Source organism: Netta rufina (genome assembly GCF_964035555.1).
Source record: "Netta rufina genome assembly, chromosome: 12".
Classification (NCBI taxonomy): Eukaryota; Metazoa; Chordata; class Aves; order Anseriformes; family Anatidae; genus Netta; species Netta rufina.
This window is the reverse complement of record NC_140135.1, coordinates 21,891,066-21,912,040: the sequence shown is the minus strand read 5'-3', so window position 1 is coordinate 21,912,040 and position 20,975 is coordinate 21,891,066. Positions and strand designations below refer to the sequence as shown.

At 40.5% G+C, this 20,975-nt stretch overlaps 1 protein-coding gene across 1 annotated transcript; it reads right to left on the bottom strand.

The window, feature by feature from the left end:
• Positions 1 to 9,944: 9,944 nt before the first annotated feature.
• Positions 9,945 to 18,902, bottom strand: ZC4H2 (zinc finger C4H2-type containing). The gene is made up of 5 exons (XM_084294060.1): positions 18,829 to 18,902; positions 13,531 to 13,702; positions 12,754 to 12,926; positions 11,421 to 11,583; positions 9,945 to 10,281 (listed from the first exon to the last, which is right to left on the bottom strand). Exons 1-5 carry the CDS (start codon positions 18,879 to 18,881, stop codon positions 10,168 to 10,170), a joined length of 675 nt encoding a protein of 224 aa, XP_084150186.1. The 5' UTR covers positions 18,882 to 18,902; the 3' UTR covers positions 9,945 to 10,167.
• Positions 18,903 to 20,975: the final 2,073 nt, after the last annotated feature.

Here is a 20,975-nt window from a genome sequence, read left to right as displayed (position 1 = left end):
AACCTGAATAAATAAATAAATAAATAAATAAATAAAATTTTAACACCCTAACCCTAAATAACTGACCTAAAAGAAAACCCTAAAACCCTAACCCTAAAAAACCTATCAACACTACAACCCAAAAACTCTAAAACCCTAACATGCTAACCCTGAAAACCTTAAAACCTTAACCCCCAAATCCCTAAAATCCTAACCGTTAAAAATCCAACCCTAAAAAACTTAAAATCCTAAACATAAACCCTGAGAACGCTTACCCTGAAACCCAACCCTAGTGCCCTACCCCTGAAACCTTAAAACCATGAATCAATCTTTGGAAAATAACATAGGCTCAGGAGAGGATCTCAGTAAAGTAGCATTTTTATTCAAGATTACAATGGTGGGCGTCCCACAAGCAGGAGGGTGCCTACTAATTCCATACACAGTTTATATACTTTTTTTTTTTCCTCCCAAGGACCGGGACCCTCCCCTATTTCCCCATTAACTGTGCAATCCAGATTCATACTCTACCTGGTGCTTCATGGAAAATACACAGCTGCTGGCCTGTTACAAGTCACATTTCTTTTGAGGCTTTTACTCTTCGAGGTGGTAATGTTTCTTACACCGTGATTTCCACCTAATGGCGGTAAGGATTCTGGTTGTCTGCATTTTACAAGGTTGTCTGTTGTAATAAATCACTAAGTCCCAAATAGGATTACAATCAAAGTTTACAATTTATTAAATGAATAGAGGTAAGCAAACAGAACTGGGTGCACCGGGAGTCTCTGCTCCACCAAGACGCACACAAGTTACATCTGGCAGCTGTTTTTTATGCTCCTAGGCTAATACATATTCATTACTACTTATAGAAAAGGCAGGGTTATTATAATTAGTTCCTGGAATCCGAACCTGCCCACTGGCGCATGCGTTATCAGTCTCTGGTGGTCCCTCTGGGGGTCTCTCGTACTGAAGGCTTAGTCTTCCTCCCAGGCTTTTCCCTTGTCCTTCTCCTTTGTCCATCTTGGCTGGATGTTAGAGACTTGCATAGTGCCCCATGCAATAGTCATAACAGTTAGCAGTTATTCTGAAACCCCTTTGTTATCTTATCCCCTATTGACCCGAATTGCTGGACCATTCCTTTGCAAGATGAGAAGAGGCAAAGAGAGCAGGAGGAACAGCAGCCCTGTTTTTGGTCTGGCTTAGTTCAACAGGGTGCAGCACAAGCAACCAGGCTGTTTCTCTTCAAAAACTTGCCTTAGCATTGGTGAAGGAAACTGACTGGGCTGACAACCCTCTCACCTTTTTGCACCACTCCACAACATGGGGAATTCACCTCTCCAAGGCTGCACGAGGGAAGGGCGGAAACAAGAAAAAAAGCACATCCTGAGGCACCTCATAACCACAGCCTACCTACTGCAATACTTATCTCTCTCTTCCCAGCTGCTTTACCTCTGCTGCTCTCCATCTCCAAAACACATTATTTTTAACTGCCATGCAGAGTGGCAGTCCTCCAGGCGCCATAGAGCAGCACCATATTTTTATTTTTATTTATTTATTTATTTTTATTTCAAAACAGCAGTCTGCTTCCTTCTGGAGATGGACAGTAGGTCCAGCCAGTCACCGAGTTGCCAACACAGAGCTTCACAGTTCCAGAAGGCGCTCTTCCCATTGACCGATTCCTTATAAATGTTATCTACCACTGGCCAAAGCAATAAACAGACTGCAAACATGCACTGCCATGTTTGACAAACTTTGTGTTTTTAATTTTATTATTTCAAAAGAGCAGTCCACTTGTCTCTACATCTGTGAAGTAGATCAAACCAGTCACTAAGTTGCCGAACACGAACTTGACGGTTCCAGAAAGCGCTGTTTCCTTTGACCGGTTCCTCCTAATGTTTACCTACTGCTGGAAAAAAAGCAAAAAGACTCTGTGTCAGCTGCCCTTGAGTACTCACCCAGAGCTTGAGTATTCACCCACAGACAGACCAGATGTCTTTTCCAAAAGAGTCAGGACAATGTATTATTGCACTGATGGAACACCACTTTAGCTACCATCATTAATTGCCAGGCAGGACACCTCCAGGCCAAACACACACATAAAGAGGCACGCTACAAACATCATGAATGAAACATGGGAAAAGAATTATTTATGCTATAAGAATTACTCACCTGAAGAAGAGCTGCATGCAATAAAGGCACCTACTACTATATAGATTAATTTACTTTAAATGATCCTACTAGATGTCACCTTAAATAGACGTACTTATCTCTTTCAACTTGGAAACACATCAACCCGTAGACTTTGACCCACCACCAGGCAGGGACTAGGAATACTAAGTAGAGGAGAAAATGAGTGTTGTGAGCCTGAAGTGTGTACAACCATAGTAAAGATGGCTCCTGAGAGGATGGGGAGACAAAGGGAAAGCTGCTTACCTCTGAGAAGTCGTCCTTGATCTTTGTGCCACAGACATTTGTCTTGAATGCTCAGCGCACGGGTTTAGGGTCCCCGTCCGTTGAAGGCTTACCTCGTGGAAGTCCTACATGGCTCCACCTGCATTACTGATTTTTTTTGCCAGCAGGCAGTGGCAGAAAATCCTGAGAAACGGCAGACATCTTCCCAAACCATGTTCTCAATAACGGAAGCAGTGCAAACCGCGCTGAAAACCACAAGTGAAAACAGCAGAAGAACACACCCCACGTTGTCTCAGGTAGGAAATAACTGCCCTGAGCAATATGTCCTTCCCAGGGTGAACCCAATGTACCCAAGGCCTTAGGGGGAAGGCAGAAAAGGAACCCAAGACTCTTAGTGCGTCTCCTGAGAATCGCAATTTCCATTTACTCCATGTCTTCTGGTCTCACAGTATGAGGCAGAGGTATAATTAATTCCTTCTCCATCTCTCTGCAAAGAGCTTTTCTCATATCTGTGACAAAGGAGAAAAACGTTATGATCGTGGGAGTCATTCCACAAAGCCACATGCGGTGAATTCACTATTACAGATAAGATCATTTTTATTCAAAAACACCTCGGCCGCAATGTTAACACTGCAAATATAGCACTGCACAAAAATTCAACTCAAGATAAAGGAAAAAAGGAAAAGGTGAGCTAAGAAGACGAATGAAGTTGACCAAAAGCATCTGCAACAACCATCTGGTAGATGGTTGTCCACAGCCATCGGATTTCATGGTCGTCTTTACTGATGAATGAATCCTGGAAGAACGGAAAAGATACACAACATGTCCACAACAACTTCTGAGGAGACTATTGAACAGAAAAAAAAAATAGAAACAGCAAGCGGCTAGTACGTCAATTTTGTCAACAGAGTAACATTAACATACTAGAAATTTCCACATTCTATGCAGCCCCAAGGTGGTGCTGGGTACATCCACTGATATTATTGAGGTGGCACAATGTCAGAGATAGTTAATAGACAAGGTACACCCGAGATGCACCCAGTTTGGATCAGCTTGCATATGAGTCTGCTGATACATCAGTACTGTTCTTCCAGAAGCAGACAGACTGTTATTCATTCCTCGGTGGAGCTGATGCTCTGTAAGGCTTTGCTTTTTTTCCTTCCCTCACTCCCCCTCTATTTCCAAGCTTAAATTTACACCCAGCAGCAACCTGCACCTCCCGGCGCACACAGCCCAGCCCCAGCCTGGGGAAAGACTGGCCGTGCAGCCCGGTGCCCGCGTGGCCGCCCGGCACCGCAGGACTACAGCTCCCAGCATGCCTCGGGACGGAGCAGTCCAGCCAACCTAGAGGGGCGTCGGCCATGTGCACAGAACCGCACCTCCTCCCGCCGCCCTCTCTGCCCCCCCCCCCCCCCCCCCCCCACACACACACACAGCCGCTTCCCGCCCCCCTCTCCCCTGTCCATTCTCCCCCAGCCCCCCGAAGCCCCGCGCAGTGCAGACCCCACCGCACGCCCGGCTCGCTCCGGGGCGGCACCGACCACCAACCTCGTTGTGGCACTGCGCCTCGGAGTGTCCTGGTTTCAGTTAGAAGAGAAGTTTCACATAGAACAGAATTAATTTTCTTCCTAGTAGCTGGTGGAATGCTGTGTTTTGGCTTAGGATGAGAAGAGTGCTGATAACACCCCGATGTTTTAATTGTTGCAGAGCAGTGCTTATACCAAGCCAAGGACATCTCAGCCTTTTGCTCTGTCCTGCCAACAGGCAGGCTGGGGGTGCAGTAAGAGCTGGGAGGGGACAGACCCAGGACAGGTGACCCAAACTAGCCAAAGGGGTATTCCATACCATCTGACGTCATGCTAAACAATATATAGGGGTGGCTAGCCGGGGGGAGGGGGCCGGACTGCTCGGTTAGGCTGGGCATTGGTCAGCGGGTGGTGAGCAATTGCATTGTGCATCACTTGTTTGTACATATTATTATTTTCCTATTATCACCATTGTATTATTATTATTATTATTATTGTTATTATTACTTTTGTTATTATTATTTTCCTGTCTTATTAAACTGTCTTTATCTCAACTCACGGGCTTCACTTTCCTTTTCTCTCCCCCGTCCCAGAGAGGGGGGGGGAGGGTGAGCGAACGGCTGCGTGGTGTTTAGCTGCCGGCCGGGTTAAACCACGACACGGAGGCACCGGGCAGCAGCAGCATGGGCCATCACAAAGTGCCTTTCTGAGGGCGGAAACACTCCCTGATTGGCTGCGAATCCAGGGCGGAATTTGCATCACGGAATACCTTCCCTGAGGGCGGAATCACCCCGATTGGCTGGGAACCCAGGGTGGACATAACGTCAGGCATGCGTTGGTTCCCAGCCTGGTACAAATTCGGCCGGTGCAGCTCCTGCTCCATTGAAGGGCGCTGCCTTTTTGCTGCGGGCAGGGGTACTGCAGCGCCCCCCCCCGATTCCCCCTCCTTGGGCGAGGCAGCCGTCTCCGCACATGTGCAGAATCAGAGTGGCTGGCACGGCTTCCCGGAGCAGCGCTGATGTGCAAACTTAAAAAAAAGAAAAAACGTTAAAAAAAAAAAAAAAAACACCACTCATATCTTTATGCATTTACACAGCTTTCCAACAGTTTTTCCAACATGTTAAGTTCCTCCCACTGTCCTGGCTTGATTGCCACATAGCCAATACCGCCCCTTGCCGTTCGGGACAAGCCATTCGGTTACGGGATTCTCCCGTTGTATCTGGTGTGCATTATGTATATTAGCATCCCCATAGCTACCATACTTGGTACAGTACGGATAATTCCCTACTCATGGATAACATTTCCATACGCAGGGGTCACTACTATTGTCCCGTGAGTTTTTATCAGTGTCGTTTAGAATGCAGCTTTGACAACATGCTATGTTGTAGCCAGGATTATGGGTAGGGAGCTCAACTTCAAAATCTGTTCCTGCCCGGGACTGAGTATGATGCATCATTTTTAGAATTCTAGAGAATCCAGACACAGTTACTGCTGCTAACAGAATAGCAATCGGGGACAAGGCCTCTTCAGTGTTTCTAGGCATCTGGGTGCAAATCCAACAACGTTGCGAGACAGAACTCGAGAGACGTTCTGGATTAATTGGGAATGCTGATTTTCTCTCCATCCTATCACTAACCCATTACTTAGATGAGCTTAAAATGCATCATCTTTCTCTCTCTCTCTCTCCCCACCCCCTATAATTATTAAGTAACCAAAATCATAAACTAATAAGAATTCTTCTGGTGGGGATTAAACACCACCCCTCCTCCTCTCTCCTCCTCCCACCCTTTCTTTTTCTCCGTTGTTTCCTTTGAATGGTTCCTTCTAAGGAATGACACGCCAGCCAAGCTGCTTCCAGTGCAACACCCTCCTCAGAAGCAAAACGGTAGTCAACTGACCTACTCTGCTGCTGACGTCAGATAGACAATCTGCTAGGCAACTCCCCGCCTCCCCCTGCCAACCACCCCCAACACACACAGTATTTACGCCTTGACTTAATTCTCAGGGGTCAGAATCCATCCTCAGTGTGGACCACAGAAAACTACAAGGATGTTGCTAGTTTCTTCATCACCTGAAGAGACACAAAGAGGTCGACAAATAGACTACCAAACCAAAAAACATTCCTGTTTTTCCACTTTTCTCCACTCACCTTCCCAATCAAGGTTTAGCACTTCCATTTGCCATGCCAAGCCCAGGTCATGTGGGTGAGACCAAGAAAAAAGAACAAACAAACATGAAAACGGATGTTGTTTCTGTGACTGTTATGCATTTGCAGAGATCTTGGAGCCTAAGCACACAGTGTTTTGTGTTCAATAAATGTTACTGAGAACTTTGGTTAGGTTAAAGTCTGTCTTGCTATTTCCTTTTCCTTTCTACTTTCTAAGTTCACAGGTATTTCTTTCCCCATATTTATGACCATAAAGTTTCTATGAAGGTATAACAGAATTGGGGCTAATTGCATACTGTAAAATTAGAGATCTGGGATTTACCTTTCAGGATACAGCTGCTTCTCAGTAGCAAAAGCAAATAACAGTTGTGAAAATACTCTGCATGAAGAAAGCATGACATGTAACAAACATTTATTAAAAAGGACTGTACAGACAACTTTAACAGGTTACTCCTGGTCAGAAGAATAAAATATTTAGAACACAGAAGCCAGTGAAACTCCAGGTATTGCTAAAATATCTAAATGCTAACATGGAAAACCTATGTTGGAGGACTTAGAAAACTGTAAAATAAGTACTTTCATTTATTTATTTGCAGTAATAAAAAGTCTTGACTTCTTGATTAGTTGGGTATTTAGAACAGCACCTCTATTGCTATTCTTTCACAAGCAGATTCTGTAACTTGAAGCCATCAGCAGGTTCAGTCAGCCGCAAGTGTGCTATTTAGAAAGCTACAGTTAAAATTCAGTAAGCGCAAGTGTTAGAATTTGGCTTTTCTCTACAGATAACGGTGTCCTTGGCACTAAAGTTTGAACAACTACTCAACCCTGACCTGAGTGTGAATATTTCTGAAGTCATTAAACACAGTACAATGCTCTCATCCTTTTAGTGTGCTCTTATGGCAGGGTGGTGGCTTGTGAATTCTGTGCCACTTGGTTGCAAAAGAACAGGACTATACCATTTGAAGCAAGTGAGGAAGTAGGGAACAGCCCTGGAAACCATCTACAACAAAAGAGTCCAGTGATTCTGTTATCATTTGATTACTCATTGAAAAGGGAATGACAAAGCCAGGGTCAAACAAAAGGTTAGTAATATAAAAGTCCTGTAAACTATTCAAGGCTTAAATAGCCTCTCAGCATCCACAAGAGGGGTTTCTTTGTGGCTATCAAGAGAATCTAAACTAAATAAGAATGAATTTAAGACAAATGAAGAAATATCCTGAAAAAACTTTAGGTACAAAGGAAGAGGCCATTGTTGCTTCACAGTGCAGAAGTGCCATAGTTTTATAGTAAAAACCGTTCTTCAGATAGCTTCCTTCTCTGATTAACAGAACAAGGATTCAGGATTTCATAATTATCTCTCAAGTCTCTTGAGAAAGGTGGCAGGGAGAAAAAGGGCCAAGGTTGTCACAAGAAGAGCTCCTCAGTTAACTTTCTTAATTAATCTGTGAGAGAAAAGATTAACAGTTCCCTAAGAAAGATACTGCTTCCCCCCCTCCCTATGCTCCCAGTATCCCTTATTAAATAATACGGATTTTGTCTTCTTGAAGTAGTTTGACTCATCCTCAGCAACAAAAACTATTCATGTGACTAAACTTCATAAAGGATGTGAAAACAAATGTCTAAACACTAGTATGTGATTGATACAAACACACTGTGTCATACACACTTTTTGTCTCTTTAAAGATAATCATAAAAAAACTTGTTAAACATGAGGGCACTAGGGACTAGTCAAAAAAATAAAAAAGTAAAAATACAGAGTTAGGAAATGGTGTTTAGGAATGATGTTAGGAACCATTAAGCATGCTTCAGTTTAGAGCTCTAGAGATCTCCAAAGAAACAAAGAACCTGGCAAAGTAACAGCAAAGTAAGAACAGCTAGGACTAACCCCATCTATTTTGGAACTTTCAGGACTGTAAGTCAGTTCTGCATATCTGTGCCTCTTCATGCACTACTTCATTGCAAGCCATTCACCCACTCTCCATTGTCACTACTTCTGAAACTTAGCAACATCTATCATAAAAGTATGCTGCTTCCATCCGTGCAGTTTGGAGGAAAGAGTCCATATGCTGTCCTTTAACTCTGTGTATGTTTTCCTTCAAGCTCAGTAGGAATTGCTCTGAGTAGGATACACAGCATATGGCCTCTATGACATTTAAAAACAGAACCCAGTATTTGTGTTGGAAACATGCAGAAGTATAGTTAGGACACTACTGCATTCTCGTGAAGGGAGGATGGGGTCATGCTCTCCATCATCACTCAGAGACCAAATCCCAGTAAAGCAGCTCACAGAATCTGCTTTTTACATGTTGTCAGGGAAACATAGTCCATATTCTGCCTCTGCTGTTGACAGATATTTATTTGGCTATCAAACATTAAAATAGGAGAATACTGACTGAACTTGGCATAAGCTATAAGGCTATATTCAATAAAATATTCATGTATTTTATGGATGAGTTTGGAAATTAATAGCAATGTTGTGATTTGGACAGCAAAAGTGTTTTATGTGTATTTGTAGAGTCCATAGCACTTAGCAAAGTTCTGACCAGAGACCTGGGACTTCCTTGTCCTTCCTTTTTAACAAGCAAAATTCTCAATATATCCACTCTAGCATAATAATACAAGAAAACATGGGCTAAAAAGAGAGGCTGAATGCAAACAGGCAGTCCCTGTCTCCTGAACTTAGTGAAAAGAATATATAATACTTAAGATCAGTTTAGTCAAAAAAGTTGGTGACAAAACTGGAATTAGAAATAAGTAAGTCTGAAGGCCCTGTTCTGTAGTTGGGTTGCTGCCACCCTCCCTGTTGGAGAAACTGCAGCTGCATCAGATGAAATAGGGAAGACAGAGATAAACGGAGGGGTCTGCAGGATCCTCTAATTGGGGTTCTTTTGTCACACATGCAGAGCAAGAAAAAAAAAAAAAAACAGGATGAAATAAAACTAACTTCATAATGGCTTATTAAAAGATACAATAATGGGAAGTTTTGGTCAGGGAGAAAAACAACCCCTCCCCCCCAAAAAATAAAAATAATAATAATAAAAAAAAAGAAGCAAAAAACAGGCAGTTCTAGTGAAATACATCATTTTTTAGTTGATACTGTTACCAGCACATGTTATTAAACTTCCCTGTGATCCAACAGATGATACGTCTGCCAAAGATTTCTGCTATAGAAACCAGAAAGGGGAGACGTGCAGAATGACTACCGTTGCAGTCTGTGGACATAGAAGTTTGGGGTATTTGATGCATGTTTCCTAGAGAACTACAGTGAGCTTGTTTGCCCTAGAGCCTAGGAGGACTACTGATGTATTCATTTAAACCTTATATTTAAATAAATTAGTCTTCTGACTGCTGAAAATAATATCACATTAAGATGCTAAAGATGACACAAATTCTGTAATTTTTAGTACTTCACACACAGACTATAACTGGATCCCTCCTCCAAATTTTAAGCCAAATTTGATGGAACGATACAATCAAACTCCAGTAAATCAAAATCCACTTGTGGCCTAAAATACACTGATTTCTTGTATAAACCATTTCTTTTTTTCCTGAACATGTCCCATATTAAAAAAAAAAATAAAAAAAAAATGTTCTACTTGATACCCAAGCCTACACAATCATACCAGCATGGAAAACAAATTGTTCTTTCGTGAAACAAACAAACAAACAGATTTTTCTGCATCTCAAATAGTCTCCTATTATCAGAAAATAGGAAAATAAGAATAATCTTTTAGTAACATCTGTTTTTAGACATAAAAGCATTTGTAGTAATCACATTTGGCCAGTAGGTGTAGTCTGGCATTTAGGATACCTGTGTACGAATTCTGTGTTGCTTATGAGTCCAAAACATGGAATGACTGAAATGTTAAAATTGTAGCACCATTAGTACTTATTTTCTTAAAACTAAATCCTAAGGGCCAGAAGGAAATTAAGACAGGACAGGAACATTGTGCTTACATTGCATTGGATAGAAAACAAAGGGTTGGTCATACTTGAGTCTGCACTTCAGTAAAGTCTGGCCAAATTTACAGTTCTACTGGAAGGGTATTGGAAGAGGTCACATTTTGCTTGTCAGTCTTCTGGGTTTCATTCATCCTGTTTCCTCTTGGGCTTTTTGGGATTCCGAGATCGGCTCTTTGCTTTGCAGAGTGGACATATGGGTGCATTCCGATGAATTTGTTGGTGACACGATAAACATGCCTGAAATGCGACATCGCAGCCTTTTGTTATAAACATTTAAGTGGCATTGATACATGGGTTATTGAGTATCAATACTGCAAAAAATAACCAAGGCAAGACTTCTTGCCTTTAAGGGCAATTCAATGCTAAATTTTATATCCAGGTCTCTAGACTGTACAGTAACTTCAGGCCAAAGGAAAAAGTAACGTATCTCATTGTATTTAAACTACAGTTCAGCAAACACATGGGTCAGGCCTGTATCAATAATCTCAGAACTAAATTCCGTTTCATTTTAAGCTTTCCATGTGTCTACAAGGGTAATAGTTCACTGAGTCAGAGAAGTTATAGTGAAGTCTGACTGCAATTTCACAGCATTCAAGGCAGAGAGGGTGATTAGATTAATTCTACATATTTAACACAAGATACAGCACTCTACCTTTTTGTTCCATACTCAGCCCTCAAACTTCCATTTGACTGAAGTGTATTACTCTCAGAAAGGATTTTTGCTGACCTAACTCTAGATAGTAAGTACATAACTATGAAATACACATACCTGAGTTTGCCTTCCTAGTCCATGAATCTTTGAAACTAGGGTGGGATGGATAGTATGCAACTACTTTTCTGTTTCTACTGACTACAGAAAGAGCTGAGTATGACTGTTCAAAGTAGTACACCTCACTTAAGTGCTTATAGTTAGGTTGAACTAATCCACGCATTAATCTTGATTTGAAGATACCAAGAAGTACAGAATCAATAACCTTCTCTGGTAATTTCTACCACAAATAGTTGTATTTCCTCATAAAATATGTGCATTGCTTCTAATATGTATCCATTGTGGATTACCTCCCAGCTATTGGTCTTTCTTTTACCCAGCATCTTTCTTCCATGCCTTTCTCTCACATGAAACACAAAGTGAGAATTGCCTGCATCTCTATGGAGATTCTTAGGTCATAAAGGAGTCAAAATAAAGCCTTGTGAACCCTTGATGACTGGTGCTACTAGTTTAAGTCTGCTGGGATTGCTTTTGATATGAACTCCTGAAGAAAAAAAAATCAGAATCAGGACGCATCATTTTTACTTTTTGTAACTACTGATCAATTTTATAAAGATTGTATATTTCAATGACACAAGAGAAAAAACAGAGCATTCCATCTCCTGACCTTCATTGGAGGTGGCTGTTGTCTGAAAGTTGCTGTCTGTCTGGTATCTTGTTTCCTAGCCACTTGCAGCTGTTGGGCAGCTGCTGCAGCTGCAGCCAGAGATTCTGGAATGGGAGGCTCCTGTGGTTCTGTCTGCCATTCTGCTTTCTGCTTTTCAAAGTAGCTAGACCAAAACAAATAAATAAATAAATAAATAAATAAAGATAAACACCTTCTGGACTATTTCATTATTTTTAAGGGATAATTTGTGTTAAGATACAATGGACCATATTTCTCTATTACATTTCCCCATTAGAATCAAATTGCCTACATTTAGACACCTCTTGGACTAATTCTTAAATAGAGTTGCTGGTATGTTCCTCTACATTTGAGCACATCAGACAGATTTAAGAAGAATGGAAATGACTGTTAGCTTCTAAGGCATCTTGATTTACAACTAAATATAAAACTAATAGGCTAGAAAATATATACTGTACATACTTAATCTTTAACAGCTTTAGATGTACCACTGTCAAACTCTCTATTTCTATTTATATTCTGTTAATATTTTTAATGCAACAGATTTATGCATTTCTTTGTGGTGTCAAGCTGCTTTGAACAGAAAACTGCATTTCTGAAGAAATCCTGAGAAATCTTGAAAACTGTGTATCAGTTAAAGTGATGCCAAATGTGCTGGGCATTAAGAAATGTAGTTTTCTTAAAACATCAATTGCATTTAAAACTGATCTATTAAACAAAGGACACTGCTCTTTGAATAGTAGCTAATTCTGCCACCTTCTAGGTTACGCCTTGAAAAATGAAACTGACGTCATTATCCAAATCTATTTCACATCTAGGGTAAACTTTTAGTTTTTATGGTCACAGGTAGATGTCTAAATGGCACTGCCATGTGCATGCAGCAAAAAAAAATAATCAAATATGACTAGCAGGACCACAAATCAACTGAAGAATAATTGCTTTGTATGCCTTTCTTGTATTGTCTTCTATCTCTGATAAACAAGCAAAAAAAAAAAAAAATCAGGAAAAAAATACCTTGTTAGAAAAAACAATATACAATATAAAATCTGGAGAAACAAATACTCTCGAATTTTTACACATCATATGTAGAGTTTGCAGCTTGGAATAATCTAACTTCCAACAAATTAAAATAATGTTATCATATACATGTGCTCCCACATCTCCTTTTTGATAACTTTCTTTTCATGCATACCTCTTAAGTTCTTTCTTCCACCTACCAAAGTAGAATGACAAAACCAAAGAATAAAATTAAGAGCTAAATTATTAGTTAGATTTATAAATATAAACCCAGATAATGTTTGCTTTGGAGACTTACTCAAGGGACAGTTTCTCTTCCTCCTCACACAGATCTGGCAGCCTCTGCAAGCCCAGAGTCATCCGCAGAGCATCTACATGCTCCTTCAGGGGTTTGTACTCCTCATGCAGGCGACGAGTAGATTCCAAGAGTTTGTTGAGATCATTCTCAGATTGCTTGATAGTGTTCTCCATCTGAAATAGATTCTCTTATAATTAATTAATTATAATTGTATTAATTTCCTTCTGGCTGGTGCTTCTTACTGTACTCTGGTAATGTTTGGTGGTTCTACTCAGTGATGAAGGTAAACTCTTGCTAAGAACTTCACAAATACCATATGTTTTCCCCAAATCCCTTTTCTTCAGAAAAAAAATACAAAACATAAAAACCAAACCAAAACAAAAAGCAATCAAAAGTCCCAGTTAGCTGCCTTCAGGTGCTGTATGAGAAGAGACTAACAGGAAGAATGGTTTTCTATGGGACTGTCAGAATGATGTTACTATGACTAATAGTGAGGTAATAGCTAGAATGGGCTTGGCAATATAACCCCTTCGTCCAAATGCTTTCTAAGCTCACATTATAAAATATCCCACCTTTCAGACAGGAAAAAAACAATTAGCATGAAGTAAATTTAATTGGCACTTTTTGTAGGATCCTAGGATGGTGCTGTAAAGTCCAGATTATTCAACCAATCATAGTTTGGTGTGTGAATTGCACATTGATGCATGCAATTCTACAACCTGTGGCTTGATTCATATACAACTGTCTTAGACTGCCTGCAGCTGGACTGTTGCATACCACATTAATATCAGCATGGATCAGACGCAGCTCCTCCACATGGGCCATCTTCTCTTGCAGCAGCAGGTCCATTTCCTGTTTGTATTCTTTCAGGTGCCTCTCCTCAGACTCCAATGCTTCAAATTCTGCTTTCAGTCGTGCCTTTATTTTTTCCATCTGCAAAGTCTTATTCCTGGATCCAAGTGATCATTACAAATATAGAGAGACAACAGAAAGTCACTGCAAAATATTTGTCAAGGTGTCACTTTATACATGAATAGATGGAAGAAGCAGGTAGCAGTAATAGACAAGAATGAAACTAAGCATGTCTGAAAAAACATAAGGTGCAATGAGAGAACTGAATTCTGGTCCCAGCTCTTTTGCTGAGCATTTCTAATGTATGAGATTATATCAAACTTGCATATACAGAATTATGAAATGAAGAGTACATTGTAAAAATGTAATAGTTACTGAAGATTCAGAGAATTTGTACTGAGAGTTCTACTGTATCAATTAACTGAGATTAAAACCTAGTTCCAAAGTAGAGAAATCCAGAAAATATGAAAGATTTAAAACAGGATTCTGAGATATTTAAAATGAAATGGAAGTTACTATAATATCCTATACATTGACTACTACTATGTGGACAGTAATTTGAACTGCTACAATGCTAACTTCAAGTTCAGATTAAAGCAAATTCCAGAGCAATGACATGTCAGCGTAGTAAAAACTCAAGATGACATTCACCACCAACATCCCACTTGTAGGTACACCGTGACAAGATCTTGGTTCTTTGTAAAATCTCGTACATTTCACGTATTTGTAAATGTTTCTACAAGTGTCCTGCATTCTAATTAAAAAAAAAAAAAAAAAAAAAGGGACAATCTGTCATTCCATTGCAAAAGTGTTTAGAAACCCAGTCCATTTCTCCCTCTTCAAAGCTAACAATTAAGGGGTGTGAGTTTCAGTCATCAGACAGCTTTAAGCAGCAGAACAGTCTACTGCTCTTGTGATTCAGCAGTTGTACTAGTCATTGAACAGAGCAAACAAACTGTTCCTGTTCCTGGTCTTGTTTCTGTGATTCTGTGATTTAGTTAACCAAGAAGCCTTAGTTATTTTTCCTGTACTTTAGGTTAGAATATGATATGCCATAACCCAGGTGTCAACAACACTTAAATGTTTATAACAAGAACCTGCAATGTCACATTTCAGGTAATTGTACAGTACCACCTCTGACCTTCCTTGTTATCCTTGTCTTTAACAGAGTTACTGTTTTCTCCTGCTCCAACCAAGATTCCAAAAGAAATTTTAGAGCTAGCCTGAGGACTCTTCTTTAAAGTATATGGAAAGTGTCTGTATGGATTCTATTCTTGCTTCTGACTATTCCTACTAGATCTCGCCTGTCACCCTCCCTCTTGGGAAGACTCACATGTGCCTTTGAATCCTTTGTTCCTGTTCTCCAAATCAGTCTCAATGAGTACAGTAAACACTTATGCCCCGAGTTTTGTTAACCCTTTTACTGACTGCCTCAGACATAACTGGCATAGGGAACTGGCACAACAGTCTTCCACCATTTGCTTTAGAGAATAGCAGAAAGCTGGGTCAGTCCCTGGGACAACTAATTCTCGTTATCTATTTCAAGAATTATAGCCAAAGTTGTTCTCTCTCTCACTTCAGGAGCTTATAAAGCTACAAGAAATAAAAACAGTATCATAAATAACTTCTTTGAAACATATTCAGAACTAAGAGGGAGTTGGTTCTCCCCCTCTATTCTGACCCTGTGAGACCCCACCTGCAGTACAGCATCCAGCTCTGGAGCCCTCAGCACGAGAAAGATGTGGACCTGTTAAAGCCAGACCAGAAGAGGACCACAAAAGTTATCAAAGTTAGCTGGAATGTCCTAGAATCACAGAATATCCCCAGATGGAAGGAACCCACAAGGATCATTGAGCCCAACTCCTGGCTCCACACAGGACCAGCTAAAAATCAGACTGTATGTTTGTGAGTGTTGGCCAAACGCTTCTTGAACTCAGGCAGGCTTTCCTAATACCCAACCAGAACTGGCCCTGTTCCAGCTCCATGCCCTTTCCTCAGGTCCTGTCACTGTCACCAGAGAGAAGAGATCAGCGCCTGCCCCTCTGCTCCCCTTGAGAAGAAGCTGTAGGCTGCAATGAGGTAGTCCCTCAATCTCAGTACTCACTAGTCTGAAGAGTATTTACTAGTCTGAACATGAATATTGGGTTTACACCAGTAAAAGAGATCATCTCTGTCTTCTATTTTAAATGTGGCAATATCCCACTAAAAAGTATCCTCCAACCATCTACTCCTGTTTTCATTCAGCCTCATTGTTTCCATATACTTAGCAATACCAGCTTTGATTACTGAAACTGGGAGTACTTGTCCCCAGTTTTATCCCTGTTTCCTCTCTTGTATTTATGGAATGCATTCACCCGAGACAATGGAAATTGATCACTTTCCTCACTGTTACTAGTCACTGGCCTCTGTGCTCTGCCAAACTGCCACAACAAATGCATTGCAGGAGATTGTTTCAGACCAAATGATTAGCTTTTGGTATAGGAAAGAAAAAGTGCATACAAATTAGAACTCTGTTAGCATCAGGCAAAATGCTGTGATGTTTTGGGACAAAAACTGCGGTTGTGATTTCTACACTGCCTAATGAATTCTGCTCTCTCGTGTTCTTTGCCCTTCTATTTAAGTTCTTAGATTGCAATGGTAATGGTAGTCGCTAAATGACTACTTAATGCCACAGTAGGGCATTGAACAGTGAAAATAGCATTTGTGATGGGTAAATTCGCTCTCATTCTCTTTGATCTCCTCCCAGTCAGAACACTGAGGTCCAGCCTTTCTGTATTTGCTTAATTTTACAACTAGGGTTAGTTCTGTGAAACTACTCAATGCATATCAATAAGCATGTGCAGATACGTTTGGATTGGTGGCACATATATACATTTACTGACAACAGCAATTCCAGCAAATTATGTCTTTTTTTGAATCTATGTATACAGGTTTTGAGAATATAGTGTGTTTTTTTATCCAGAATTCCATCAAAAACCCAGCTGAGCTGCCTTTAATAAATGATAGAGTGCAGCTACAGAAATTGGCAATTTCTTTGATTTTAATTGTGAGAGCTTTTTTGTTTGTTTGTTTTTTTCCTTTATCTATAGAATAGTACATGGAATGCAAATTAAAATAAAGCCTGCCAAATCCATCAAAAGTTGTGTTTGCTTTGTAAAGATAAGAGTTTCTTATAGCAATTTTGAATGTTTTGTTTTTTTTTTCACAGAATGAGAAGACATTTTAAATAGGTAGCTTATTTGAACACATTTTGTGAAAGGAGACTCAAAATTGACAAGAATGCTGCAGGTAGGATTTGTTTTTGATTTTTTAAATTAAAATATATTCAAGCAAATTTCTTGATACCTCATTGTACAATAAAGGTAGTAATGTCAGCTTTACAGTACCTTATACCATAAACTAATATAAAAAATGTCTTAATTACAGTTTAAATGTCCCATTTGAATATACTGTCATAAAATTGAATGCACCATAAATTTCCAAATACAGGATACCACTTTGTCTGGAAAGATAATTTAATTAGATATTTAAAGCCAGTGTTAGAATATTTGTACCTCAAACAGTAATAGGCCATATTTAGATCTGTATTTTAAAGGAGCCCGTCCAATAACAGTTACGTAGAAAAGTGCTGTTCTTTTTCTGAAAAGCATGTGTTATTCCATCTCTTTCTACATGTAGTTTTTGGATGTTAGATAAAAATTTTTGCCTGATCTTGGTTCATCTTCATGGTATCAAGTGAAGAAGGCGAGGCCCATACATTGCTGCCTAATTCACCTCTTTTCACAGGTGAAGTGTGCTTGCTAGAGGTGCTGTTAACAGCCAGAAAGATGTCTCTGCAGCCATGTGCGTGCAGGGCCAGGCAGCAGCACCTTTGTCCCCTGCTTCTCTCGCAAATATCCCCACTGATAGCCTGTCTTCAGTTGTCATGCCCCAAAACACTTCCTTCCACTCTGGGGTTACCCACCACCACCTCACCTTTCAGCTCCTGGCTACATACCAAATCACTTTCTTTGTAATGCATTCTGGCTTTTGGGTGCATGAATTCCTGCTAAATATAGACAGCTCAGGCCCTATCCTGAATATCAGTGTCCTGTGTCAAAGAGTGAAAATGTCCTACCTAAAGCTCAGAAAAATACATACATCCAACATGGGCACATATGGTGCTGTTCATTGTTCATGACTCCCCCCCTTCTTCAAGGCATTCTGCAATTCACCATACAAAGAACACTATGTACAAATTCTTCATGTGTCTTGTTGCACAGAAAAGCAGAGAGAGACAGCTGCCTGCCTTGTGGCAGATTCTCAAGATGATGGCAGAGAAAGCCCATGCTGTCGTGTCCTCATCCATCACCACCATGGCACTCTGTCACCCCAGTACATGTGGCCCTGCTCACCACATCAGGGTGGTGGCCAGAAACAGCAGGTAGGAAGACTTCTTGCTCTCCCTGCCCACCTTAGCCATCTCTCTGCTTCTGGGTAGAGGGCCACATCTCTGCACAGGAAAGGGAGAGTAGAAAGAAACCAGGTAAACACTGGCTGCTTCACAGGCTCAGATGCTCCCCCCTCCTAGCACACACACAAATTCCACACTCCCTCGCAGGCCGCAATCCCAGCTAAAGCTGACCTCCTGCACTGACTGCCCAGGGAGATCGGCCACCCCGACAGTTGAGCAGCCACACATCCTCCCACTGGTCTCTGCCTGGCTGTGCACAGACATACATGTCCTGCTCAGACACTTAAACATGCCACTCTCAGGGGCACATCCATCCTTGTCTTTTGCTGTCATGCTCTGTTTGCTTTCTGCCCTTCCTTTCCCAGCTTGTTAAGGCTCCTGCCAGGGAATGATGGGAGTGGGCAAGGCAAAATAATAGATTTATGACAGAGCGACTCAGGAATGTGAAATAATACTTCAAAACGCTTAAAAGAAAACACCTGCAGCCCAACACCACTCCCACACTCTTCCCTCTCGTGTTACGGTGTCACTGAGCTAATTCTCTGGAAATGTATGACCATCATTGCCCTTTGCTGCACCTTCTGCTGCCACTTCCCGGTTGCAGATGCTCCTTCCCTATTTAGAAAAATGTAATTTCATCTCTTATCATAAAGCCCAGGGGTGGTTTGCTTTCCCTCGGGGGCACAATAGGTACTTTCAGATCGATGCAACTCCTCCACTCCCCTGAGAAAGCCGTTTCATGTAACTGATGCGGCACAAAGCAAACGTACCTGATCTCCTTGATGCTCTCGAGTTTGCACATAATTTCTTGCTCATCTGCCATGCCGATTTAAACCTCCCGATTTAAACCTCCTGTGAAACGTACAAAATGCCAAGGAAAAACAACAACAACAACAAAAAACCAACAACCATACAATAGACACAATGTAGTCACCCCCTCGGAGCATATGGTCTCTGAGCCTGTGCAGTAGGCTCTAGTGGGAGCTATGGGACTTAGAGTCCAGCTTCCTATTTCTGACTAGGCAGATAGTCAGCAGAAAGACTACAACACCCACAAGGCAAAGCAGAGCTTTCCTGCCCTTTTTCCTGCAACTACATTTGGAATCAATTTGTCACACCTTATGTCAAAGGTTGTTAGTAGTGCAAAGAGAGTAAAAGGTGACTTCCTGAGGTCTATGCAATAATTAACATTTAATTAAATCATTGGAATTATGGAATAAGCACTACAATCGTTGGATGTGTTTGTAATTTTGACGTAAAACATAAAAACATGCTGTAGCCATTACTACTACCATGCTGTTTTCTTGTAGGTACTCTGAGTGATGATGAGTGCATGTGGAGTTCAGAACAGATACATTTTGTTCTTTAGGATTTTCTTTTTTATTTCTGCCACTACACATAGCAGTCTTAGTTTTGAAAAGAATAACAATGCAAATAAAACAGCTAAATTGAGAAAAGTGACCATTTGCCATTCTAAGGACATACTAGCCACGAATATCAAAGCACTTTGCTTTTTCACATGTTGGTGAATAGAGTCAGTCATTCCTCAGATAGGCAATTATTTTTCTTCAGCTTCTACAGTGTATTAATAATTATTTTTTAAGGTATGAAGATACCAGTTATATCTCAACACTTTGGAAGGTTAAAAGAAATAGCGCTTGCTACCTTTGGAAATGATGTTCATTGTCTGAAATAAATACAGAGAATCTGATGAGAAAGCAGCCATGAAAATGAAAGCAAACAATAAAACTGCAAAATGTTCTGTATTACAAAAGAGATGGAGGTTTGTAGAAGGGAATGTGACAGACTAACATTCCCTCTACCTTCTTCTGAGTTCTTGTCGGGAAGGAAGAATAGGCTTAAATTCCTGAATTCTGCTACTCAGCCAGTCTCCAAAGAATTTATGCTAGTATATACCTCCCCTGCCCTGCCCTGCTTAACAAAGATGTTTAAGCAAACCTTTTGTAACTGAGGCAGCAAATGTTTGTCAGTGGGATTTTTTTCTTCTTATGCAAATTACATTGAATAATCAATGTTGTGTGATGCAGATCAGACCCTGTTTCAGGCAGTGTGAGAAGCTGAGAAGCTAACTCTCTTCACAGGAGCTGCAGTTTGGCCTTTTTTTTTTTTTTTTTTTTTTTTCTTCCTGCTTTCACTGATCAGTGGGAATGAGCAATCCAGCAAATCAAGTCAGTCACGAAAACTTCAGAACTCATGGATGATATCAGCACCAGTGCACTGCAGCTTCCTGCTTATTTTTTTCATAATATATCTAGTCATCTTTTTAAATGCTTTTAGTTTCTAGTGAAGTAAATGGGAATTTGGAATGACCAAAGACTCCAGTTTCACATCTCCATTTATTTAAAAATAGCAAAAATTATCGTTTTTCATTAAGCACAGGTAAGCAGAACATTTTTTTTTCTCTTTGGTTTACCTGCGTTCTGTGACTTGGTCTTTAACATTCTCTTGTTCTCTATGACAGTATGTTTTCTCTGAGTGATTTTGCTGCTGCTTCTATTTACACTGCTTTGGAGCAGAGACCCCATTTTTATACTCACCTGTGAAGTAATATCAATTTGCATGAAGTCATAAAAACAACACAAAGCTCAGAATGTCATGCATTATTGCAATAGTTGCTAACTGAACTCAGACAGTCCAAGTAAAATAGCTGGTTCCGAGCTAAAAATTGGTCTTAGAATCTCTTTATGTGCCACAGAGCACTAGCCATCACGATGAGCACTGGTTGAGGTTCACCTCGTGCCTGAGCAACTGGCAGCTGTGGTCAGTCTTCTCAGACAAAAGATTATGGATCTGTTTATCACTAATAATAATTAATAATTAATAATCAATAGTTAAAGAGAGTTAAAAACTCAGGATGACTTGCACAAAACATCTACATTCTTTTTCTAACAATTCC